Source organism: Dreissena polymorpha, chromosome 15 (assembly GCF_020536995.1).
Source record: "Dreissena polymorpha isolate Duluth1 chromosome 15, UMN_Dpol_1.0, whole genome shotgun sequence".
Taxonomy (NCBI): domain Eukaryota; kingdom Metazoa; phylum Mollusca; class Bivalvia; order Myida; family Dreissenidae; genus Dreissena; species Dreissena polymorpha.
In genome coordinates, this window is record NC_068369.1 from 40,809,162 (window position 1) to 40,836,796 (window position 27,635).

Below are 27,635 nucleotides of genomic sequence, written 5' to 3' on the forward strand. Positions count from 1 at the left end.
AGGTGAGCTAAAAAATACAACAAGTAACCTCTTGGAAGGAGTCGATTTTTACCCCAGCATTAAAAGTATGTATGCAATATTAAACCTTTGGCGTTCTGCGAGGGATCCAGCGTCACCATGTCCTCAGCAGCTATGAGATCAGGCGGAGTGTTCTCTGGCGCCGACTCGCCTGGTTTCTTCATGCCTTCGTGAACACCTCTGGCTCTGCTCTGTAAACCATGGGGTCTGAAACAATATAAATGAGTCTCGGTCTATAAAAACGGGGCTTAATGCATGTGCGTAAATTGTAGTCCGATATCAGTTGGTGTAGTCCGCACAGGAAATACACCTTGCGCTTTGATTGAATTTTTCGTTAACAGGTAGTTTCATCAAAATTAAAATTAAGTCTATACAGAAAGTGTCGTCCCTGATATGCCTGTGCGGACACTGAACGCAAATGCTCTAAGCCCGGTTTTCAGAGAGCGTGGCTCGATTTGTAATGACTAACTATGTGTTGAGATTCGTATTAGACGTTGTGTTTCATACATTCATTGCCCATTTTAGTCTTGTCATGTTCATCTGATATGATTAAGATGCGGTGTATATGCATACATAAACAAATGAAACTATCTTTATGACAAAAGAGATAAGATATCAATAAACAAATTAGCATACAAAGTTAACATAATAAAAGATAGCGTAATTATATCGTTACACAACTAGAACACCATGGTAAACACGCTAAAAAAACTTGCTAACAAGTTCATCGAGTGTTGTTGTTTTTTCGTCAGTTCTTTAAAAGGAACGGCACGTATGCGAGAACTCCGGGCTTATTTTCAATTAATTGGTCCTTATTTGCACGCGCTCTTTCAACCAAGATAGCCCATATCTGATTCATACAAATATCGCAGCTAAAAATCACCGTTAAGACCAGATTGTAATATTTCTTTACAGTTTGTTTTTCTTCGTGGACGAGTTTTCCAAACAGGATTCGAGACCGACATGTTGTCACGTTGTTGTTTTTTTTTCTTCCAAAAAGAGCGAAGTTAAGAGATGTGAGGACAATGTATGAGATAACAGGAGATAATAAAGCGTTTTAAGTGATTCATACTGATAAGTATAACTAATATAATAACATTGCAATACCAATAATTATCGGCCATAATACGAACACCTCTGTGCGTTAAATGGTCATTGTAAGTGCAAAACATTATCTGGGTAAGAGTTTAGATTGTGTCGATGCTTACGACAGTGACGATGTTATTTGCTTATTAAAAGTGTGTGAATAAGCTATGGCAACTGTGGGACACGATATTAATTATTCATAAAATATTCATCCCATAATACCAACTACATGCTGAAATCCCAGAGTCTGAGATTAAACATTTTTGTATCTATATGTATAACACTTAATCACCAGGATACAATTTTAATAATCATAGTCGACGATCTTTCTATAGACAAATAAAATATTGCTAAACCAATAAAAATGTAGTTTAAAGTCCAAGTTGAGCAAACAACTGTCTTATCATATAATCATCGAACTAAATTCGGCATGATCGTTGTTTTTGAGCAATTAACAAACCGTTGTCGATCTGCAGATAATTGTATAAGTATGGAACTGATGCTTTATTATAAAAAAAATGAATTTATTATCTCTTCTTTGTTTAAATAACACTAATACAAATTCCAAATCGTTGTTTATTGACAGCTAAACACTAATAAATCGAATTGTATTATTTGGTTATGTTACGAACTACTACTACTTACAAAAACTCGTTCGTTGTCGCTCGGGTGGCATGTGCAGGGTGGGGAACGGTGTTGGCAGATGAAGTGCTCAAAACTTTAAACAGAGGAGAGAGGGGGGGGGGGGCTTGATTAAGTGATTAAGGGATACCTAACCAGCATTGCAGTCGGTCCGTTATCAGATATCGGGTCCAAATTTAGAAGAAAAATAAATATTAAGATTAAACCGCTGCAGTGTATAGATTCGCTTTAGTTTACGCCAAACTATTGCTGCAGAGTGTCACTCAATACGCTGGAGATTTAGACATTTTCAGACGACAGGGTTTCGTTAAAACAAACATATACAGTTGGAAAATTAAGGAAATACGGAAGTTTAAAAGTTCCCGAAAATAACTAAGGTAAGTCGTATACAAATGTTTTTTTATATTGAGAAGTTTGCGTCCATACTTGGATATGGTAAGGTTGTCTTTATACTTAAAATAATTCAAAGAAATGAAGATGATAGTGATTATGATTATCATAACGACACTAACAGCAACAGTGGTAATAATAATAATATATAACAGCAATAATAATAAAAATAAATAAATAATAATGATAATAATAATAATAATAATAATAATAATAATAATAATAATAATAAGGTAGTAGTAGTAGTAGTAGTAGTAGTAGTAGTAGTAGTAGTAGTAGTAGTAGTAGTAGTAGTAGTAGTAAGTAGTAGTACTTAAGTAGTAGTAGTAGTAGTAGTAGTAGTAGTAGTAGTAGTAGTGTAGTAGTAGTAGCTGTGAAAGCTTGTCAGATTTTTTTTGATTTTTTTAGAGGTCACAGTGACCTTAACCTTTGACCTAGTGACCCAAAATTGGGCGTGGCGTGTAGAACTCATCAAGGTGCATTTACATATGAAGTTTCAAAGTTGTAGGTGGAAGCACTTTGATGTTAGAGGAAAATGTCAAGGTTTTAGCACGGCGGACGCCGGACGGCGGACGACGAGCTGGCTATGACAATACCTCGGGTTTTCTCCGAAAACAGCCGAGCTAATAATAATAATAATAATATGTGAAGTCTAATAGTGTAATAAAACATTGTTCTAAGACCGTGTTAAGGGGCCTAAGTCGATATAGGTCTATGCCTGTTTCCCCATTAACAGACTTGTAACCAAATTGAAACTCGAAATGTACCCACCACCACTATTACTAACACTACAATAACTATACCACAACCAACACCACCACTGCTACTTCTTTTACTACTACTACTGGTGACTACGACTACGACGACGACTTATAATTGCTGCTGCTACTTCTACTGCTACTTCTCCTCTTCCTTCTCCTCCTCATCCTCTACTACTACTTCCACTAAGGCTACTGCTACTACTACTTCCACTAAGGCTACTGCTACTACTACTTCCACTTAGGCCACTGCTACTACTACTTCCACTTAGGCTACTGCTACTACTTCTTCCACTAAGGCAACTGCTCCTACTACTTCCACTAAGGCTACTGCTACTACTTCTTCCACTTAGGCTACTGCTACTACTACTTCCACTTAGGCCACTGCTACTACTACTTCCACTTAGGCTACTGCTACTACTACTTCCACTTAGGCTACTGCTACTACTACTTCCACTTAGGCTACTGCTACTACTACTTCCACTAAGGCTACTGCTACTACTACTTCCACTAAGGCTATTGCTAATACTACTTCCACTTAGGCTACTGCTACTACTACTTCCACTTAGGCTACTGCTACTACTACTTCCACTTAGGCTACTGCTACTACTACTTCCACTAAGGCTACTGCTACTACTACTTCCAATAAGGCTACTGCTACTACTACTTCCACTAAGGCTACTGCTACTACTACTTCCACTAAGGCTACTGCTTCTACTACTTGCACTAAGGCTACTGCTACTTCTACTTCCACTAAGGCTACTGCTACTACTTCTTCCACTAAGGCTACTGCTACTACTACTTCCAATAAGGCTACTGCTACTTCTACTTCCACTAAGGCTACTGCTACTACTACTTCCACTTAGGCTACTGCTACTACTACTTCCACTAAGGCTACTGCTACTACTACTTCCACTTAGGCTACTGCTACTACTACTTCCACTTAGGCTACTGCTACTACTACTTCCACTTAGGCTACTGCTACTACTACTTCCACTTAGGCTACTGCTACTACTACTTCCACTAAGGCTACTGCTACTACTACTTCCACTTAGGCTACTGCTACTACTACTTCCACTAAGGCTACTGCTACTACTACTTGCACTAAGGCTACTGCTACTACTACTTCCACTAAGGCTACTGCTACTACTACTTCCACTTAGGATACTGCTACTACTACTCCCACTTAGGCTACTGCTACTACTACTACTTCCACTTAGGCTACTGCTACTACTACTTCCACTAAGGCTACTGCTACTACTACTTCCACTAAGGCTACTGCTACTACTACTTTCACTTAGGCTACTGCTACTACTACTTCCACTTAGGCTACTGCTACTACTTCTTCCACTTAGGCTACTGCTACTACTTCTTCCACTTAGGCTACTGCTACTACTACTTCCACTTAGGCTACTGCTACTACTGCTTCCACTAAGGCTACTGCTACTACTACTTCCAATAAGGCTACTGCTACTACTACTTCCACTAAGGCTACTGCTACTACTACTTCCACTTAGGCTACTGCTACTACTTCTTCCACTTAGGCCACTGCTTCTACTACTTCCTCTTAGGCTACTGCTACTACTACTTCCACTTAGGCTACTGCTACTACTACTTCCACTAAGGCTACTGCTACTACTACTTCAACTATGGCTACTGCTACTACTACTTTCACTAAGGCTACTGCTACTACTACTTCCACTTAGGCTACTGCTACTACTACTTCCACTTAGGCCACTGCTACTACTACTTCCACTTAGGCTACTGCTACTACTACTTCCACTTAGGCTACTGCTACTACTACTTCCACTTAGGCTACTGCTTCTACTACTTCCACTAAGGCTACTGCTACTACTACTTCCACTAAGGCTACTGCTACTACTACTTCCACTTAAGATACTGCTACTACTACTCCCACTTAGGCTACTGCTACTACTACTACTTCCACTTAGGCCACTGCTACTACTACTTCCACTTAGGCTACTGCTACTACTACTTCCACTTAGGCTACTGCTTCTACTACTTCCACTAAGGCTACTGCTACTACTACTTCCACTAAGGCCACTGCTACTACTACTTCCACTAAGGCTACTGCTTCTACTACTTCAACTAAGGTTACTGCTACTACTACTTTCTCTTTTTAAAACGACGACGAATCCATACAAGCCTACATAATAAATACTGCTACAGACACGACAACGAATCTTAAAGTTCAACAAGAGCTGTCACCATAGGATGACATATGCCCCCTATAAACGCCTTGATAGAAGTTATGAGCATTTTTCGATACCTAAACGCAGTTTTTGAAACCTAAACGCGGACCCTAAGTTCAAGATCAAGGTCATAGGGGTCAAACTTTTTGTGCGTATGGTAAGGCCTTGTCCATATACACATGCATACCAAACATGAAGGTTATATCTCAAGGAACATAGAAGTTATGAGCATTTTTCGAAACCTAAACGCAGATTTCGAAACCTTAACGCGGACCATAAGTTCACAGTCAATGTTACAGGGGTCAAATTTTGTGTGCGTTTGGAAAGGCCTTGTCCATATACACATGCATACCAAATATGAAGGTTATATCTGAAGGGACATATAACTTATGAGCATTTTTCGAAACCTAAACGCAGATTTCGAAACCTAAGCACAGACCCTAAGTTCAAGATCAAGGTCACAGGGGTCAAAATTTGTGTGCGTATGGAAAGGCCTTGTCCATATACGCATGCATAACAAATATGAAGGTTATATCTCAAGGGACATAGAAGTTATGAGCATTTTTCGAAACCTAAAAGCAAAGTGTGACGGAAAGACGGACGGACAGTTCGATCACTATATGCCCTCCTTCGGGGGCATAAAAAGAACAACTTCTGCTTCTTTCACTGCCTCTGCTTCTATTTATGTTACTACTTATACTGCAACTGCTGTGGATGCTTTTATTGCTACCGATACCGCTATTACTACAGTTAACAACTGCATGTACCAAGTATTGTATTTGTAATTCATTTTTCCTATGAATGTTACTATATGTGCTACATTTTCATACCGAAAGTCATACTATGGGAGAGGGGCCTGACGGATGTTATCAGTGGAGGCACTTCAACTCGTTCACACACATGGTTGTCATGCATTTACGTTTCCGTTCTCTGATAAATCATTTCCTTACAAAAAGTGCACTGTGGATTGACAAAATAATGTCCATGCAAACAGCCTTGTCACCATGGACATTTCATGCCTCTACATACATGTTATTCTCAAAATTAATCAAAAGACACATGCTTTTTTTAGTTTAATGCAAATGATAATATTAAACAAGAGCACCGCCTTGCGGGTGCAGACCGCTCATCTATTTTCTTTTTAAAGGTGAAGGGACTCTCATTTTCAATCACAAAGGAGGGAGGGGTGGAGTGAAGAGGGGTGTTAGTGTGGGGGTTGTGGACAGTTATTACATTATCTTCCAAAAAAGCGAAAAAAAAATCGGGGCGGGGGGGGGGGGGGTGGGGGTGGGTGGGGGGGGGTGGGGGTGGGGGGAAGGGCGATGGGGGGGGGGATTTTTTGGGTGCGATGGTTGGACGGTATTTCAAACATAACCGTTTAAAAAAAAAATTGGGGTGGGGTGGGGTATAGTGTGAGGGTGTGGTGGTAATTTGTGAGATGATTTAAAAAAAAATAAAAAAAAAAAAAAAAAAATTGGGGGGGTGGGGTGGGGTGGGGGTATAGTGTGAGGGTGTGGTGGTCATTTGTGAGATGATCTCAAAAAAAAAATAGGGGGGAGGGGGAGGTGGGGGGGGAGGGGGGAGGGCACGGGGGACGGTTTGGGTGGAGTCTATTGTGGTATGTCAGGTAAGAGTAGTTTCGTCAAAGTATCAATCAAATCTAATAATAAATAAAGAAGTTATGGCAATTTTAGCAAAATTTAATAATTTGACCTTGAGAGTCAAGGTCATTCAAAGGTCAAGGTAAAATTCAACTTGCCAGGTACAGTAACCTCATGATAGCATGAAAGTATTTGAAGTTTGAAAGCAATAGCCTTGATACTTAAGAAGTAAAGTGGATCGAAACACACAATTTAACCATATATTAAAAGTTACTAAGTCAAAAAAGGGCCATAATTCCGTAACAATGACAACCAGAGTTATGCAACTTGTCCTTTTACTGTACCCTTATGATAGTTTTTTAGGTGTTCCAAGTATGAAAGCAATATCTTTGATACTTTAGGGGTAAAGTGGACCAAAACATAAATCTTAACCAAATTTTCAATTTTCTAAGTATAAAGGGCCCATAATTCCGTCCAAATGCCAGTCAGAGTTACATAACTTTGCCTGCACGGTCCCCTTATGATAGTTAATAAGTGTTGCAAGTATGAAAGCAATAGCTTTGATACTGTATGAATAAAGTGGACCTAAACACAAAACTTAATCAAATTTTCAATTTTCTAAGTATAAAAAGGGCACATAATTCTGTCAAAATGCCAGTCAGAGTCACATTACTTTGCCTGCACAGTCCCCTTATGAAAGTTAGTAAGTGTTGCAAGTATGAAAGCAAGAGCTTTGATGCTTAAGGAATAAAATGGACCTAAACACAAAACTTAACCAAAATTTTCAATTTTCTAAGTATAAAAAGGGCACATAATTCTGTCAAAATGCATGCCAGAGTTATCTAACTTTGCCTGCCCAGTCCCCTCATGATAGTAAGTAAGTGTAACAAGTTTGAATGCAATAGCATTGATACTCACTGAGAAAAGTGGACCTAAACGCAAAACTTAACCAAAATTTTCAATTTTCTAAGTATAAAAAGGGCACATAATTCTGTCAAAATGCACGCCAGAGTTATCTAACTTTGCCTGCCCAGTCCCCTCATGATAGTAAGTAAGTGTACCAAGTTTGACTGCAATAGCATTAATACTTTCTGAGAAAAGTGGACCTAAACGCAAAACTTAACCGGACGCCAACGCCAACGCCGACGCCGACGCCAAGGTGATGACAATAGCTCATAATTTTTTTTCAAAAAATACATGAGCTAAAAATGTTATTAACGCTATTAGAATTTTATAGCACAGAAAATGCGCCATTATAATGACAGAGAACTACTTTATTATGGTTACCCAATGCAGGGCAACATAATTTTTTTCCATCTTTGCATTTGATAGATCAGCGCAGACGGGCAAACTGTGGCCGCTGGGGTTTAAGGGTGCATCCCGTTTTACGCCCATACTTATAGCACACCTATAATTACTTCATATTTGTAGGTACCATCTCGAATGTTCGTTATTCATTTAATATATGGATTCATTTTGGGTGGTCATTAATAAGGACAATTCGCACAAGTGTTGCTGCTTTTGTTTTGTTAACAGATAGAAATATGAAGGGGAGATCTTTATTTAGATTTTTACAAGTTTTATTTCGGAAAGTAAACTATTGGTCGTGGGTAGTATCCCAATAAGGCTACATTATCTTCAAATACAAACACTTATCAGTTGATGACTCATCCGGGCACTTCAAGTGTAACATAATGAAGACTCTGTTACCGACACAAACAATAAGAAGTGCAGAAAGGTTACAGTGTAATAGTATATTCAAAATGAAAAGTAATCGGTGTTTTGGTTGTTGATATGATAATGATCGTTAATGTTCGTCTGTGTTTTATACGGCTTTAACTTGATAAGCGCTGTTCTTTAGTGTTCTTGATATTGTGATATTGCTCATTTATTTTAATTCATGATATTGCTCATTTTTGGTCACCGGTCTTCTTGATGTTGTTATATTGTTGTTATTATTTATGTTTTACAGTGTTCTTATTGACGTTGTGAAATGGGTCATCAATGATCACATTGTAATTAGGTAATATGATATAAATCATCATTGTTCACTAGTGCTGTTGATGATGAGATGTGTATCATAACTGTGCATCAATGTTTCAGACGACGTGATACCGACTACCGGTATTACTGTTCACCGCAGTCTTTAACTTTATCTAATTGTTCTTATTTAAAATGTCTTTCATAGAGTGATGTTTTCATCAGTGTTTTAAATATTTTGAAAATTTGCAAATGATGTAATTTGTAGAACAACCAATGCACGGAGATAGTATCATTTTCAATTTAACATTATCTGACGTCACTCTGAACACGATATAGTGGTGGCTATTAAGCACTTACCTGAGGTCACATTAACCCTAATTCTTACCTGTCAACGTAAACATATAGCAAATTAAAGCGAGTAATGCACAACACAGGACCTGAGCTCATATTGACCCTTAGTCTTACCAATAAACGTAAACATGTACCAAGTTAAAGCGAGTCATGTACAGCGGACAACTAATAAGTCATGTTAATGCACTTGATGAAGTTTATTATAGTGTCGTAGAACTGCCATACAAGGATCGCGCTGGACCAACATTTCATTGAGCGATAATGATCGCTTTAACAACCTATGCATCGTGTTAACCGCTTAAGTTTCGCGGAAAGACATCACGTTTAGTAGTTAGCGTTTGCGAAAACGAATCGGGTTATTACTAACTTTTAACGATATTAGTTTTTTTATTCGAAAATTAATTTACCTGTTATGAAAATATGAATACTTGATAATTGTTACTAAAATAAATTACCTTAATTGCATATAGGTGGAGGGTTTCTTATTTACTAACGTGAACCTTAACGCAATCATATTATGTTTGTAATTTAGTATATGTTAACGTAAATCGTAACACGCGTATTTTACTTTTACCTCTTGATTTTTCCCGATCTATTCAGCGATATGTTGCTAACGAGAATAACATGTTCGGTAAGCAGTGGATAGTATACGCGACTCATACCAAGGCGACCCGGGCACAATCCCCGTTACCGCCGCATATGTGAGCTTGGTTGGTAATATCCATACCGGAAAGGGGAGTTCCCCCCGGATTCTCAGTCTTCCCCACCCCACAACATAACCACACCAAATTTGATAAATCTTTCATTTAAAAAATGGCTGGATAAAGTAGCTATAATTCCAAATTTCGCCCTTCGTGAGTCTAGATAAGTTAGTTAGTTAGGAGTGTTGGGATACATTCCGAGTCCGCAATTGCCAAATAAAGCAGCCTCGGGCACGGAAGGACCTCATAAACTTCGAAATACACACACACTTATCACAATAATATTCCTGTTAATAATTAATTCTCTGCTCGTGTATTTCAGAACACTTTAATATTCCTGTTACCACTAAGTGTTCAGAGTATTTATTTACTGAAATCCTGATGTCAGCTCGGGGCACTTTCAGGACAGGTTTAATTTAAGCACAAACATTACTGACAGAGAGGACTATCGCAAACACAAACAAGATAAAAGATAAACAACACGATATTACTGGTGTTCACGTGATAAATACAAAAAATGTATCTCGAAACTTACATGGTTATCGTATGATAGTTATATGCAACCACAATATATCTACCGAGAATACACGCAAGATAATTTAAGTAAACACATGGGCCAGAATTAAAATATCTTCAGGTTCATCTCACGCGACTCATGCTTTATAAAGTGGGAAGGTAGGCGAACTATTATTTTCAGATTTTTTTTTCGCACACCATGAAATACCCACATTATAATGATTACTATAAAGTAGTGTATCATTGTATGTGTGTGTGTGTTTTTAGTACAGTTCTACATCGTTAAGTGCGTAATATGGGTCTTTGATATTTATAGCTAATAGAGGAAACAAACAATATCCTTATTATGACCTGAGTGTATTGTTATTGTTGTAAATCAAAACATGCAAATATTAGATGTGTTGTTATTTAAGCTCTGTTTAAGTCTTGCATTATAACACCAGTCACACACGTTTGACAACACAGCAGTTCTTTGCCCCCTGTGCCGTGCCAAATCCTGTGGAAAGGCCTGCAACTGCGCAATAATTGGTTAATATTAGACAACCAGATAACATACGCGTATTGACATCTCATGTTAAGAAGGGTTACATTTAATGTCGATATACTTAACTGAACTGCGAATATAGCACATACGTGTCTACAATGTAACACCATCATAAGATTTTTGTGATATTAATGAAAATTCAAAATAAAACAGTTAAAGCTTAAATAGCATCAAAAAAACACGTTAACAGATCTCCCGTTGCATTTATCTCCTATAAATTTCAATGGGATAGTTTACCTGATCCATACACAGGACATAAAATGTACGCTTAATACATAATGCACGATGCGAAACTTCGCTGCTTTATTATTGACAGATATATCATTAGAATGGATACGTTAATAGTTGACATACCTTCCTCACATAGAGTTCCACGTATTTAAACTCCCTGAATTTTTTCTTCAAGTCACTAAATCCCTTTCACAACAAAGTTCACAATTTCAAAATAATAGTGATTGTTATTAGTGAGCGTACAGTTTTATGACCTAAATGTGTAAACTGATAAATATTGCAGCAGTCTATTTCCCGTGCATTTGTTTATTTACACATTCTGGCCATTGGTCAGTTTTTGCATTACGAATTTCTGCACAATTCGCCCCGGGACATTTATCTGTAACGGTGATATCAATAAAACCACTGGTTTCTTACTGGCGATTGCGCAATGTGACGTCACGAGCTATGGTCTTATACATTCAATATACTTGCCATACACCGTTGATTGGGGGTATTGTCAGCAAATGATTTGTTTGTAACAAAGTGTGGCAAGGTTTGACTAATTTGTCAAGCTTCGTTTACACATTTAATAACTATCTACGCCCGGGTCATGTGTGACATATGGCTGTGCCGTGAAGTGCTGCATTTGACCAGGTGTAATTATTTTATAGAGTAAAACTATTTTTTCTGGTTAATAGAGCTATCGATGCATTCATTTCATTAATAAAATTACAAAATTATATAGAAGTCTTTAGGATGTGTAGGAACTGTGAATCAAATCCCATCCTGAATCTACTCACCTGTTGAGATCGAGTTACTGATACTTGACTATGACGAGTTTCTGATACTTTTCTATGATAAAGGTGATGTTGTTCATAAAACTGTATGATTATAATGCTATTAATTATAATAATAATAATAATAATAATAATAATTATTATTATTATTATTATTAACAACAACAGAAACAATAATAAAATAATAATAATAATAATGATCATAATTATAGTAGTAGAAGAAGCAGCAGCAGTAGCAGTAGTAGTAGTACAAGTAGTAGTAGTAGTAGTAGTAGTAGTAGTAGTAGTAGTAGTAGTAGTAGTAGTAGTAGTAGTAGAAGTAGTAGTAGTAGTAGTAGTAGTAGTAGTAGTAGTAGTAGTAGTAGTAGTAGTAGTAGTAGTAGTAGTAGAAGTAGTTGTAGTAGTAGTTGTAGTAGTAGAAGTAGTAGTAGTAGCAGCAGCAGTAGCAGCAGTAGTAATAGTAGTAGTTGTAGTAGTAGTAGTAGTAGTAGTAGTAGTAGTAGTAGTAGTAGTAGTAGTAGTAGTAGTAGTAGTAGTAGTAGTAGTAGTAGTAGTAGTAGCAGTAGTAGTAGAAGTAGTAGTAGAAGTAGTAGTAGTAGTAGTAGTAGTAGTAGTAGTAGTAGTAGTGAAGTAGTAGTAGTAGTAGTATCTCGTTCGTGTACGTCGTAGTCGTCGTTCGTCTCGTCGTCGTCGTCGTCGTCGTCGTCGTCGCTCGTCGTAGTAGTAGTAGTAGTAGTAGTAGTAGTAGTAGTAGTAGTAGTAGTAGTAGTAGTAGTAGTAGTAGTCGTAGTAGTAGTAGTAGTAGTAGTAGTAGTAGTAGTAGTAGTAGTAGTAGTAGTAGTAGTAGTAGTAGTAGTAGTAGTAGTAGTAATAGTAGCAGCAGCAGAAGTAGCAGCAGCAGAAGTAGTAGTTATAGTAGTAGTAGCATCAGCAATAGTAGTATCAGTAATAGTAGTAGTAGTAGCAGCAGCAGTTGTAGTAGTGGAAGTAGTATTTGTAGTAGTAGTTGCAGCAGCAGCAGCAGTAGTAGTAGAAGTAGAAGTAGCAGCAGCAGCAGCAGCAGTAGTAGTAGCAGTAGAAGTAGTAGTCTGAGCTTAAATAATTTAATGACGCACACAATCGGAAAATTATTTATATTTGTGATAATAACGGATGCATATTTTTCAGAAAAAGAGGTTTATCGAAGCGAAGATGCGAGGGTGGGAACACTACATATTTGCTGTACACGGAGGACTCGTGTAGTGTTCCACACGAACCACAATAAACAAATGTTAGTCATCAATTAAGGACAATCTCTATGTGACAACATGGTCGTGGTTGCAGTCTTTCTGCTTCTGACATAAACTATAATGGTAATGATAGGGGTGCACGTGCAGCACACATTCATCCACTAAAGAAACGTTCAAGAGAAAGTTGAGTCTTCGCCAAAAGAAACTTTAATACGTTTTCAAACGTATAATGTTTGTTGGTATAGTTCTTTAAAATATACCGAATTATATATATTTTAAACCGAAAGTTGTGTTAACAGTTTATTTTTAAGTTTTAAAAAAGCGCAAATGCTTGAAGAAACAATGGCATGTCTTGGTTGCGGGTATAACAACGGACCAGACTTTTATAACTCAGCGGAAGAGGAGAAAATCGCGCGCACGCGCAATAAGCAGATATGCAAAGCGCTGAAAGAATACAGGCGTCAGGACCTCAGAAAGCTCAAACTTCTACTTCTTGGTAATTGAATCTTTATTTTCACACACCTTCTAATGCTACCTGGGGTTAGAACGCAAATATTTATACATAAATTATACTACAATTTGCTTTACTTGTTGATACACACTGAAAAATTTTAACGTTTATATAAAAAACGCAGTCGTAGACATAACATGGACATTGTACGTTCAGTTGATATAAAAAATCCTGCCCATAACCCCATATTATATGTAGTATATTGTCCAGAGAATACAAGAATACACTTTATTATTTTAACAAGCACGTGTTAATATCCCACCCGTGTAACCAGATACAGGATCGTGGCTATTTCTAGGTCCCGTTAGATAAAATGAGCTGCGTTCTGAGAAAACTGGGCTTAATGCATGTGCGTAAAGTGTCATCACAGATTAGCCTGTGCAGTCCGCACAGGCTAATAAGGGACGACACTTTCCGCTTTTATGGTATTTTTAGTTTCAATGAAGTCCATCCTTACCGAAAATCAAGTTTAGGCGGAAAGTGTTGTCCCTGATAAGCCTGTGCGGGCTGCACAGGCTAATCTGGGATGACACTTTACGCAATGCATTAAGCCCATTTTTATCAGAACAAGGCTCAAATAATGCATACTGAACACCCTCACCCAATCACCATATCACATTTACAAGGAAACTAATAGAGGTACTTATACCATTTTATTTTCTCGAATCCAATCTCTGTCCCAATAGGAACCGGGGAGTCCGGGAAGAGCACGATCACCAAACAGATGCGGATCATTCACATCAACGGCTTCGAGACGAGGTGAGTACAGCAGCCCGGTGACGACAGTGGTTGCTACCCGGGTTCAATTTCCATTCAAAGTGCACGTCAAGTATGCTTGTGGTCACCATAATTGACATGTTTCTCCGGTTTCTCATATTTCCACCACTTAAAAAGAATACACCGAAATGTTAGTAAAAACTTAATGGAAATGGCAGCCATAATTCAAAATTCGTCTCATAGTGTGCTAGACTGCAAAGTTAATTACTAGTCAGTAGACATGCGGGGACACACTCCTGGTCCCTACATAGTAGGGGAGACGAGAGAGGCGATCATGGGTCTTCTATATTTCAAGACATAAAGCAACTTCTTCACTTTACCTGTGTTTAACGTCCCACGCGAACCAGAGTTAGGAGATTAAGTATACCGGTAGATAGAAATCGAACCTGCGACTCATGGTTTGTAAATGGGCGCGAACCGTGCACATTGACGTTAACTTTTATTACATCTGAATGCACATGAGCCGCTCTATGGGAAAACAGGGTTTACTAAACAGACTAATCAGGAATGACACTTTACGCACATGCACTAAGCCCCCTTTTCAAAGAGCGAGTCTCGTTATCACAGTGCGATTTTCAGGGAGCGGATAGAGAAGATTCTGGACATCCGGCGTAATATCAAAGAGTCCATGGTAGTAATACTGTGCGCCATGCACGAGCTGGGGATCCCGCTCGAGCATGCGCAGAACGCGCACCGGATGGAGAGGCTTCTGCAGGCTGCTGACACCCAGGACCCCGCCTCTATTACAGACGTAAGTCGCTAGCATTTAGGGCGACGTTGACTTTTTTGATGTTGAAAATTGTTTATGATTAATGTCTACACTGACCATTATGTCCTGGTATGTCTATACTGACCATGCTGCCCTGGTATGTCTATACTGACCATGCTGCCCTGGTATGTCTATACTGACCATGCTGCCCTGGTATGTCTTTACTGGCCACTCTGCCCTGGTATGTCTATTCTGACCACGCTGTCCTGGTATTGTCTTTACTGACCATTCTGCCCTGGTATGTCTATACTAACTGTGCTGCCCTGATATGTCTATACTGACCATTCTGCCCTGGTATGTCTATGCTGACCATGCTGTCCTGGTATGTCTTTACTGACCATGCTGCCCTGGTAGGTCTATACTGACCATGCTGCCTTGGTATGCCTAAACTGACCATGATGCCCTGGTATGTCTATACTGACCATTCTGCCCTGGTATGCCTATTCTGACAACGCAGCCCTGGTATGTCTTTACTGACCATGCTGGCCTGGTATGCCTATACTGACCATGCTGTCCTGGTATGCCTATTCTGACCATGCTTCCCTGGTATGTCTTTACTGACCATTCTATCCTGGTATGTCTTTACTGACCATGCTGCCCTGGTACGTCTTTACTGACCATGCTGCCCTGGTATATCTATACTGACCATGCTGCCCTGGTATACTGACCATGCTGCCCTGGTATGTCTATGATGACCATTCTGCCCTGGTATGTCTTTACTGACCATGCTGCCCTGGTATGTCTATACTGATTATGCTGCCCTGGTATATCTATATTAACCATGCTGCCCTGGTATGTCTATACCGAACATGCTGCCCTGGTATGTCTTTACTGACCAATCTGCCCTGGTATATCTTTACTGACCATACTGCCCTGGTATGTCTTTACTGACCATGCTGCCCTTGTTTGTCTTTACTGGCCATGCTGCCCTGGTATGTCTATACTTACCAGGCTGCCCTGGTATGTCTATACTGACCATGCTGTTCTGGTATTGTCTATTTTGACCATGCTGTCCTGGTATGTCTTAACTGACCATTCTGCCCTTGTATATCTATTCTGACCATGCTGCCCTGGTATGTCTATACTGACCATGCTGTCCTGGTATGTCTATGATGACCATTCTGCCCTGATATGTCTTAACTGACCATGCTGCCCTGGTATGTCTATACTGACTATGCTGCCCTGGTATGTCTATATTAACCATGCTGCCCTGGTATGTCTATACCGAACATGCTGCCCTGGTATGTCTTTACTGACCATTCTGCCCTGGTATATCTTTACTGACCATGCTGCCCTGGTATATCTATAGTGACCATGCTGCACTGGTATATCTATACTGACCATGCTGCCCTGGTATGTCTTTACTTGCCATGCTGCCCTGGTATGTCTATACTGACCATGCTGCCCTGGTATGTCTATACTGACCATGCTGCCCTGGTATGTCTTTACTGACCATTCTTCCCTGGTATATCTATACTGACCATGCTGCCTTGGTCTGTCTATACTGACCATGCTGCCCTGGTATGGTTTACTGACCATTCTGCCCTGGTATGTCTTTACCGACCATGCTGCCCTGGTATGTCTTTACTGACCATGCTGCCGTGGTATGTCTTTACTGACCATTCTGCCCTGGTATATCTATACTGACCATGCTGCCCTGGTATGTCTTTACTGACACTGCTGCCCTGGTATGTCTTTACTGACCATGCTGCCCTGGTATGTCTTTACTAACCATGCTGCCCTGGTATGTCTTTACTGACCATGCTGCCCTGGTATGTCTTTACTGACCATGCTGCCCTGGTATGTCTTTACTGACCATGCTGCCCTGGTTTGTCTTTCCTGAACATGCTGCCCTGGTATGTCTATACTGACCATGCTGTCCTGGTATTGTCTATACTGACCATGCTGCCCTGGTATGTCTTTACTGACCATTCTGTCCTGGTATGTCTATTCTGACCATGCTGCCCTGGTATGTCTTTACTGACCATGCTACCCTGGTATGTCTTTACTGACCATGCTGCCCTGGTATGTCTTTACTGACCATGCTGCCCTGGTATTGTCTATACTGACCATGCTGCCCTGGTATGTCTTTACTGAACATGCTGCTCTGGTATGCCTTTACTAACCATGCTGTCCTGGTATTGTCTATACTGACCATGCTGCCCTGGTATGTCTTTACTGACCATTCTGCCCTGGTATACCTTTACTGACCATTCTGCCCTGGTATGTCTTTTCTGACAATGCTGCCCTAGTATGTCTTTACTGACCATGCTGTCCTGGTATATATTTACTGACCATGCTGCCCTGGTATATTTTTACTGACCATGCTGCCCTTGTATGTCTTTACTGACCATGCTGCCCTGGTATGTCTTTACTGACCATGCTGCCCTGGTTTGTCTTAACTGACCACTCTGCCCTGGTATGTCTTTACTGAACATGCTGCCCTGGTATGTCTTTACTGACCATGCTGCCCTGGTATGTATTTACTGACCATGCTGCCCTGGTATGTCTATACTGAACATGCTGCCCTGGTATGTCTTTACTGACCATTCTGCCCTGGTATATCTTTACTGACCATGCTGCCCTGGTATATCTATAGTGACCATGCTGCCCTGGTATATCTATACTGACCATGCTGTCCTGGTATGTCTATACTGACCATGCTTCCCCGGTATGTCTATACTGACCATGCTGCCCTGGTATATCTATACTGACCATGCTGCCCTGGTATGTCTTTACTGACCATTCTGCCCTGGTATGTCTATACTGACCATGCTGCCCTGGTATGTCTATACTGACTATGCTGCCCTGGTATGTCTTTACTGACCATTCTGCCCTGGTATGTCTTTACTGACCATGCTGCCCTGTTATTTGTTTACTGACCATGCTGCCGTGCTATGTCTTTACTGACCATTCTGCCCTGGTATGTCTATACTGACCATGCTGCCCTGGTATGTCTAAACTGACCATGCTGCCCTGGTATGTCTTTATTGACCATGCTGCCCTGTTATGTCTTTACTGACCATTCTGCCCTGGTATGTCTTTACTGAACATGCTGCCCTGGTATGTCTATACTGACTATGCTGTCCTGGTATTGTCTATACTGACCATTCTGCCCTGGTATGTCTTTACTGACCATGCTGCCCTGGTATGTCTTTAATGACCATGCTGCCCTTGTATGTCTTTACTGACCATGCTGCCCTGGTATGTCTTTACTGACCATGCTGCCCTTGTATGTCTTTATTGACCATTCTGCCCTGGTATGTCTATTCTGACAATGCTGCCCTGGTATGTCTTTACTGACCATGCTGCCGTGGTATTTCTTTACTGACCATTCTGCCCTGGTATGTCTATACTGACTATGGTGCCCTGGTATGTCTTTACTGACCATGCTGCCCTTTTATGTCTTTACTGATCATGCTGCCCTGGTATGTCTTTACTGACCATGCTGCCCTTGTATGTCTTTACTGACCATTCTACCCTGGTATGTCTATTCTGACAATGCTGCCCTGGTATGTCTTTACTGACCATGCTGCCCTGGTATCTCTTTACTGACCATACTGCCCTGGTATGTCTTTACTGACCATGCTGCCCTTGTTTGTCTTTACTGTTCTTGCTGCCCTGGTATGTCTATACTGACCAGGCTGCCCTGGTATGTCTATACTGACCATGCTGTTCTGGTATTGTCTATTTTGACCATGCTGTCCTGGTATGTCTTAACTGACCATTCTGCCCTGGTATATCTATTCTGACCATGCTGCCCTGGTATGTCTATACTGACCATGCTGCCCTGGTATGTCTATGATGACCATTCTGCCCTGGTATGTCTATTCAGACCATGCTGCCCTCGTATGTCTATACTGACCATGCTGCCCTGGTATGTCTATATTAACCATGCTGCCCTGGTATATCTATACCGAACATGCTGCCCTGGTATGTCTTTACTGACCATTCTGCCCTGGTATATCTTTACTGACCATGCTGCCCTGGTATATCTATAGTGACCATGCTGCACTGGTATATCTATACTGACCATGCTGCCCTGGTATGTCTTTACTTGCCATGCTGCCCTGGTATGTCGATACTGACCATGCTGCCCTTGTATGTCTATACTGACCATGCTGCCCTGGTATGTCTTTACTGACCATTCTGCCCTGGTATGTCTTTACTGACCATGCTGCCTTGGTCTGTCTATACTGACCATGCTGCCCTGGTATGTCTTTACTGACCATTCTGCCCTGGTATGTCTTTACTGACCATGCTGCCCTTGTATGTCTATACTGACCATGCTGCCATGTTATGTCTTTACTGACCATTCTGCCCTGGTATATCTATACTGACCATGCTGCCCTGGTATGTCTTTACTGACCATGCTGCCCTGGTATGTCTTTACTTACCATGCTGCCCTGGTATGTTTTTACTAACCATGCTGCCCTGGTTTGTCTTTCCTGAACATGCTGCCCTGGTATGTCTATACTGACCATGATGTCCTGGTATTGTCTATACTGACCATGCTGCCCTGGTATGTCTTTACTGACCATTCTGCCCTGGTATGTCTATTCTGACCATGCCGCCGTGGTATGTCTTTACTGACCATGCTTCCCTGGTATGTCTTTACTGACCATGCTGCCCTGGTATGTCTTTACTGACCATGCTGCCCTTGTATGTCTTTACTGACCATGCTGCCCTGGTATGTCTTTACTGACCATGCTGCCCTGGTATTGTCTATACAAACCATGCTGCCCTGGTATGTCTTTACTGACCATGCTGCCCTGGTATGTCTTTACTGACCATGCTGCCCTGGTATTGTCTATACAAACCATGCTGCCCTGGTATGTCTTTACTGAACATGCTGCCCTGGTATGTCTATACTGACCATGCTGTACTGGTATTGTCTATACTGACCATTCTGCCCTGGTATGTCTTTACTGACCATTCTGCCCTGGTATGTCTATTCTGACCATGCTTCCCTGGTATGTCTTTACTGACCATGCTGCCCTGGTATGTCTTTACTGACAATGCTGCCCTGGTATGTTTTTACTGACCATGCTGCCTTTGTATGTCTTTACTGACCATGCTGCCCTGGTATGTCTTTACTGACCATGCTGCCCTGGTTTGTTTTTACTGACCATTCTGCCCTGGTATGTCTTTACTGAACATGCTGCCCTTGTATGTCTATACTGATCATGCTGTCCTGGTATTGTCTATACTGACCATGCTTTCCTGGTATGTCTTTACTGACCATTCTGCCCTGGTATGTCTATTCTGACCATACTGCCGTGGTATGTCGTTACTGACCATGCTGACCTGGTATGTATTTACTGACCATGCTGCCCTGGTATGTCTATACTGAACATGCTGCCCTGGTATGTCTTTACTGACCATTCTGCCCTGGTTTATCTTTACTGACCATGCTGCCCTGGTATACCTATAGTGACCATGTTGCCTTGGTATATCTTTACTGACCATGCTGTCCTGGTATGTCTATACTGACCATGCTTCCCTGGTATGTCTATATTGACCATGCTGCCCTGGTATATCTATACTGACCATGCTGCCCTTGTATGTCTTTACTGACCATTCTGCCCTGGTATGTCTATACTGACCATGCTGCCCTGGTATGTTTATACTGACTATGCTGCCCTGGTATGTCTTTACTGACCATTCTGCCCTGGTATGTCTTTACTGACCATACTGCCCTGGTATGTCTTTACTGACCATGCTGCCGTGGTATGTCTTTACTGACCATTCTGCCCTGGTATGTCTATACTGACCATGCTGCCCTGGTATGTCTTTACCTATGCTGCCTTGGTATGTCTATACTGACCATGCTGCCCTGGTATGTTTATACTGACTATGCTGCCCTGGTATGTCTTTACTGACCATTCTGCCCTGGTATGTCTTTACTGACCATACTGCCCTGGTATGTCTTTACTGACCATGCTGCCGTGGTATGTCTTTACTGACCATTCTGCCCTGGTATGTCTATACTGACCATGCTGCCCTGGTATGTCTTTACCTATGCTGCCCTGGTATGTCTATACTGACCATGCTGCCCTGGTATGTTTATACTGACTATGCTGCCCTGGTATGTCTTTACTGACCATTCTGCCCTGGTATGTCTTTACTGACCATACTGCCCTGGTATGTCTTTACTGACCATGCTGCCGTGGTATGTCTTTACTGACCATTCTGCCCTGGTATGTCTATACTGACCATGCTGCCCTGGTATGTCTTTACCTATGCTGCCCTGGTATGTCGTTATTGACCATGCTGCCCTGTTTTGTCTTTACTGAACATGCTGCCCTGGTATGTCTTTACTGATCATGCTGCCCTGGTATGTCTATACTGACTATGCTGTCCTGGTATTGTCTACATTGACCATTCTGCCCTGGTATGTCTTTACTGACCATGCTGCCGTGGTATGTCTTTACTGACCATGCTGCTGTGGTATGTCTTTACTAACCATTCTGCCCTGGTATGTCTATACTAACCATGCTGCCCTGGTATATCTTTACTGACCATGCTGCCCTTGTATGTCTTTACTGACCATGCTGCCCTGGTATGTCTTTACTGACCATGCTGCCCTTGTATGTCTTTACTGACCATTCTGCCCTTGTGTGTCTATTCTAACCATGCTGCCCTGGTATGTCTTTACTGACTATGCTGCCCTGGTATGTCTTTACTGACTATGCTGCCCTGGTATGTCTAAACTGACCATGCTGCCCTTGTATATCTTTACTGGCCATGCTGCCCTGGTATGTCTTTACTGACCATGCTGCCCTGGTATGTCTATACTGACCATGCTGTCCTGGTATTGACTATTTTGACCATGTTGTCCTGGTATGTCTTTACTGACTATTCTGCCCTGGTATATCTATTCTGACCATGCTGCCCTGGTAGGTCTATACTGACTGTGCTGCCCTTGTACCAGTATATCTATTCTGACCATGCTGACCTGGTATGTCTATACTGACTGTGCTGCCCTGGTATGTCTATACTCACTGTGCTGCCCTGATATGTCTATACTGACCATGCCGCCCTTGTATGTCTTTACTAACCACTCTGCCCTGGTATATCTATTCTAACCATGCTGCCCTGGTATACTGTCAGGATCTCCTTGAGGACATTGAGACCCTGTGGCGGGACTCCGGAGTCCAAGAGTGCTTCTCCAGATCATACGAGTACCAACTAATAGATTCCGCAAAATAGTCAGTATCACGTTTTGTTGATTAGTGTATATAAATGTACACCTTCAAGGTTTGCGTTTATGTCCTCTCATTCCGTCCGTATGTGTACGTATGCAGCATTTAACTTATCTTTTATCATTACCGTTCCAATTGTTCGTTCATATTACACAATACAAATCTGTATATGTACATGGTTACTAAGCACATCCACTGAACACTTTATACAACGCTACACATATATAACTCTGTATTTGATCGTTTCATCAAATGCAAAAAAAAACACAATATGATCATTACTTGCTTTCTTGTAATAAGAACACGCACCATCGGCGCATTTTGAGGGAGCGGGTGGGGAAAACGGCGTTCCCTCTCCCCTACCCACATTTCTTCAATGATGCGAATATATTTCATTGAAACGTATGTGATCTGATACATTTTTGAAGTAAATTTATCTATTAATTTAAGTAATTAATTTATGGGTCTTATTCACATATAATGTTTTTTTACGATCGACATTAAATGCTTTAAATTTGCTAAATCTAAATGTCGGTATTAAAGAGCTCCTATGTAATTCAATAATAAAATGAAAGAACGAAATAAAAGAAAAACAGCTTACTTCACCTAGGCTCGAAACCCCGGACATTTGTTTACAAATGTTTTCGCCTGATCTAAAGGTTATCGGCTAACCTGGCTATTACAAATTATTATGCTTTAGCCTATTTACATAAGCAATCCACGAACATTTGTATTGTCAAAAAATATTAAAACACCAATACAAACCTAAATTATTCAAACGCTTCTCGTTTGTAATGCTTTATAATGTTATCAATTTCTATTGATTAAAGATACTTTATTATCAATATGAGACTGCATCATGAGTGTTATTTCGCTCACTAATGTACACTGTCCTTTTGTGTGTGTTTTTTCAATATGTGCTAAAAAGTTTAAATATTGTCATTTCGACACTCTATAAGCGATAACCTTAACATATTATATTTTACAGTACATCACTTTCGCTAAATTACCCCTCGTTGATATAAGATCTTTTCTGTAGTTAAACATATAATAACACGTGCACCTATTTTTATGGCGTTTCAAAAAAGTTTAATTGACAAAGCGATATGACATTTAGTCGTAAACAAACTCACCAAGATGTTATCGATTTAATTTGTGTTTTTTTCAAGATGTTTACTTGTAAAATGTGTCAAAGTGTTTAATACTGTGATTATTTCGTTATAACATAATATATGCTGTTGATTGTGTTTATTTTAACGAGTGGTAATGTATATATATTTCTGCCCCCTCTAGCCCAAAATCACATGATATCACATGTGCACCAAAGCTAAAAATAAATAAATAGTATATACGTATATACTTAATTACTTTGACATATCGCATTTTTAATAAAAGCGAGTAATATTATGTAACTTGTCTGAATCAGGGTGCAGGATCACGTGACCTTGTTGGGTTCCCAATTAAACGTTAATGGATGCAAACACGCCAGTATGCTGCTTCAAAAAAAACTTGTTGAAACAATTTATCTTAAGTATTTCAACTAGTGCATAAAAGACAGAATTTTATGCTTCTTATGGCAATGGAAAATACATCAGAATTACTTTATTTATTAAGCCCTGTGTTCTTGGTCAAACATTCCATGTAAAATGCACGATTATGCTTCACGCAACGTGACATTTTGTCACCGATTTTAGACGTATTTTTCAAGGATTTATTCTTATACTGTAAGATATCCGCACAAACTCTAAGAAAAACTGTCTTTTATGCACTAAAGAGTTTTTGCAAATATGTATTTCAAGAACTTGAGATATTTGCAAAAATAAAGTTCTTAACGGTGTGTTCACATTCTGCCCAACCTGTGTGTAAAACCCTGAAAACCCCGTTGATTCTGCACCCTGTAAATAGTACATTTTTGTTTAATACGCGCAGTTTCCTAGACAAGCTGCACGAGATTCGCCAGCCCGACTACATCCCGTCGGACCAGGACATCCTTCGCTGTCGCGTGCTTACCACGGGCATACAGTTCATCGAGTTTGACGTGCACGACGCTGGGCATCCGGTCTCATTTTGGTGAGTTACGTGTATTTTTTGTCTAAAATGTCTAAATACAATGCAGTTAATATCAATCAATATTTCACGTCCGGTTTCTCGTTGTAGTGTTTATGACGTGGGCGGCCAGAGAGGAGTTCGCCGGAAGTGGATACAGATTTTCGACAGTGTAGCCGCCATCTTGTTTCTTGCTGACGTCAGCAGCTATGATCAGACGCTTAGAGAAGACAACGAGAAAAACAGATTCCTCGAGGCGCTAGAAATCTTTGAGCAAGTTTGGAAGAACAGGTTACTGTTTGTATGATAAGCCTTTTTATCTTTCTTGCTTACAAAAGCTATTTACTCCGCTGCAGAAGACAGTATAACAAATAAACTCTTGTATACTACAACTCAAATGAGCTGATATTGACAAATCAACTGGCTCCAATAAAACATCTATTCCGTATTTAAAACACCGATAAGCATTTTCAGCTATAGCAACTATTTTTAAAAAATGAGCACAAAACGGCTTTCTCGGAAATAACTCATCTTTCTCGCGCGCTCACCCGAAAAAGCGGCTGTCGCAGGCATAGCATCTCTTTCTTATCGATAACCACTGATCGAAATTCGCTTACAAAGTCATAAGAGCCTGATCAGCAAACTAGTTCTCTTAATCATGTATCATATTTATAAACTTTTTGTTCAGCTGATAAGCACTCGTCTGTTGTTAGATTCCTGCGCAGCGTCTCCATCCTGCTCTTCATGAACAAGATCGACATCTTGGCGGAGAAGGTACAGAGGGGACGCTGTATCAGCGCGCTTACCGACAGGCATCCGGACATCTTCCCGAACTTCGAGACTTTCACGCCATCCAGTGGGTCACCAAATTCATGCTGCTTTAAACCAACAGCTTTCTATTTTACCTGATTTTGTTGAAAGCCACTGTTCTCGCAACTGTAAAATGTTGAAAATATTTAGTTTATTGCAAGCATGTTTAATTTGAAGGAAGGGACATTTAGATGTGACATTGACCGTCTGTTTTGTCTGTCGCAGTTCTGTGTTGCGCTTAACAAGACGGTAGAGTAAAACTTTATAAATATCATCAGGAGGTGAACTTGGCACCTGATATTTTGGTACATGGTTTCAATATAAGCGGAGTTTTGACAATTTCTTTCAGCACATATGGCATACTATTCTTGTGTTGTTGTTAGCTTAATCAAACTTTATAAACACATTGAACAATATGTCAACATGTGTACCAGGATATTATTTTGACTTTTTTTCCGACATCGAAGCCCCTTTTTCGTTTTTTTAGACAAAAGTGGAATTACTGTGTATCCGTGTCCATATATAAACAATGTGAAACTCCACGTGCATGAGCAGATCATTCTTATCATCATAACCATGCCATTAATATGAGACAAGTGACACATTGTCACATACATAACGCACACACAAAAACAACAATTAGTGACACCATTTTGGAACGGTCAATTTAAAGCAGAACATTCATAGGACCAAATGTCTTTTTGTAGAAGGTTAATCGAATTGAAGTGTGATTCTAAAGATAATAAACGACGAATGTTAAACAAGTTGTTTAATTAACCACTTGATAATTGTATGTAAGTCGAGCAACATAAAAATCAACTTGACCTGTATGACTCCAGGTGCAGAAAAATGCGAGTTCACTGGTAGCTACCAAAGGGCGGAAGGGGACGGCCGGAAGCGGCGCATGTCCCGGGGCTCAAAGTCGTCCGAGACCAACTCCGATCTTGTCAAAACCGCCGTCTACATCAAACACATATTCATGGTAAGGCCGACTATGGACTAGGAATTCATCATGTTCTTATATCCGTTATGGTTGCTATGGGCATGCCCTTCCTCAAACCCTTAAATCCATTATGGTCGCTCGGACCCACACAGTCCTCAATCAGTTTCTGGCCGTTTATTGTTTGATCATAAGTGGACCGTACTAATTTTACTGACAAGTCAACAGCATTTCGCTTTTAAGAGAAATATGTGTATCATTTTAGCGTAGTAGGGGCCATTGATCCGCTTTAATTTCTGTAACTCTTTTATATTTTATGTTTTAGTTGTTTATACATTGGGAGTTTATGCTAGTTCTTTTCGTTTTGAAATGATTTGTACAACTAAATCTATATGTCGCTATAGTAGCTTAAGAATAACAATTTCACGGAGGTTGCGCTAATTTACCACCAAGATTTAATACTATGAGTAGTTTTTATAGAAATCATATTTAACCTCAGTAATTTTCTTAAACTCAATGCAGAATATGAGCTAACTAATTGTTAAAACTTAAAACATATGGTCTTTTTTTTTAAAGAAAATTGTGAAGGGCGAGCTAGAGTTGACACCCACTGCGGAAAAGCTCAGTAAGGACTGGCACCAGACCCACGTATGTGAGTACTTCTACACATGCGCAGTGGACACCAACAACGTGCAGCACGTGCTCGACGGCTGTCGGACGCTGATCATCCGCAAACACCTCGAGAGATTCGGGATAATCTAGTCCACCTTTATATGCGCGGTTTAGAAAAATGTTCATTCATATCGGCGGCTCAGAGAGTTGTTGAATACAAACTCTATGACTGCGGGTCAGCGTAAAAAGAGTACAGCGAATAATCAGATCAGAGGTATTCCAAGCTATAGGACTCGCCTCGTTTCGGTGTTTACCAGTTGGACATTTGTTTTAAAGGATTGTGCTGTCCAACTATGGGTTTATTGTTGGTTGGTAATTAATTGCACAGGTCTGCATCCGGTATTAACTGCAAATTTATGGAAAACCGGTCTTGTAAAAACAGAACGTGTCTGCTGGCTGAATGCTTGCTTTTTCGTCAGTGGCTTGCACGTGATTATAAAGTTAGGACTGAGACATGCTATGACATGAACGCGAGACGACAAAGTATATTAAGAAATATTTCATGATGATTTAATACATACAGCAGTATTTTGGTGTGTTGATAAATACAAAATACAATAAACATGCTTGCAATTATTACAGCGTGAAAAAAAGTTTGTTAGCAGATTGATGTCAGTTGATGGGTTTGAACGTTAAAGTATATAGGTACTAGTACGATATACGCATGCGGCATGGTTGATCATGAGAGTTACATGTTCAGTGAATAGTCCGATGAATAGTAATTGTCATACAACTACATGAAGTTAGTTTTTACCCTTTGTATAGAAACGCAAAAGTGTTGTGAATGATGTATGGGTCGACTGGCAAAACAAACTTGAATAGACCAAACGTTGTAAAGGCATTGACAAGAATAAAGTAGCAAG

General features: G+C 40.2%; 2 protein-coding genes across 2 annotated transcripts in view; one reads left to right on the plus strand and one right to left on the minus strand.

Moving 5' to 3' along the window:
- Positions 1 to 27,635, minus strand: part of LOC127860464 (bromodomain adjacent to zinc finger domain protein 2B-like) — a 232,918-nt gene that overhangs the window by 107,385 nt on the left and 97,898 nt on the right.
- Positions 1,845 to 27,348, plus strand: LOC127860470 (guanine nucleotide-binding protein G(s) subunit alpha-like). The gene is made up of 10 exons (XM_052398558.1): positions 1,845 to 2,123; positions 12,981 to 13,538; positions 14,240 to 14,312; positions 14,910 to 15,081; positions 22,213 to 22,310; positions 24,234 to 24,374; positions 24,462 to 24,641; positions 25,064 to 25,206; positions 26,000 to 26,142; positions 26,677 to 27,348. Exons 2-10 carry the CDS (start codon positions 13,370 to 13,372, stop codon positions 26,860 to 26,862), a joined length of 1,305 nt encoding a protein of 434 aa, XP_052254518.1. The 5' UTR covers positions 1,845 to 2,123; positions 12,981 to 13,369; the 3' UTR covers positions 26,863 to 27,348.

Coding starts and splice junctions, on each gene's coding strand:
- LOC127860470 (XM_052398558.1), top strand. CDS start 13,370: ATGCTTGAAGAAACAATGGCATGTCTTGGTTGCGGGTATAACAACGGA. Junction 24,375..24,461: donor GGGCATCCGGTCTCATTTTG/GTGAGTTACGTG, acceptor TTCTCGTTGTAG/TGTTTATGACGTGGGCGGCC. Junction 25,207..25,999: donor CGAGACTTTCACGCCATCCA/GTGGGTCACCAA, acceptor GTATGACTCCAG/GTGCAGAAAAATGCGAGTTC.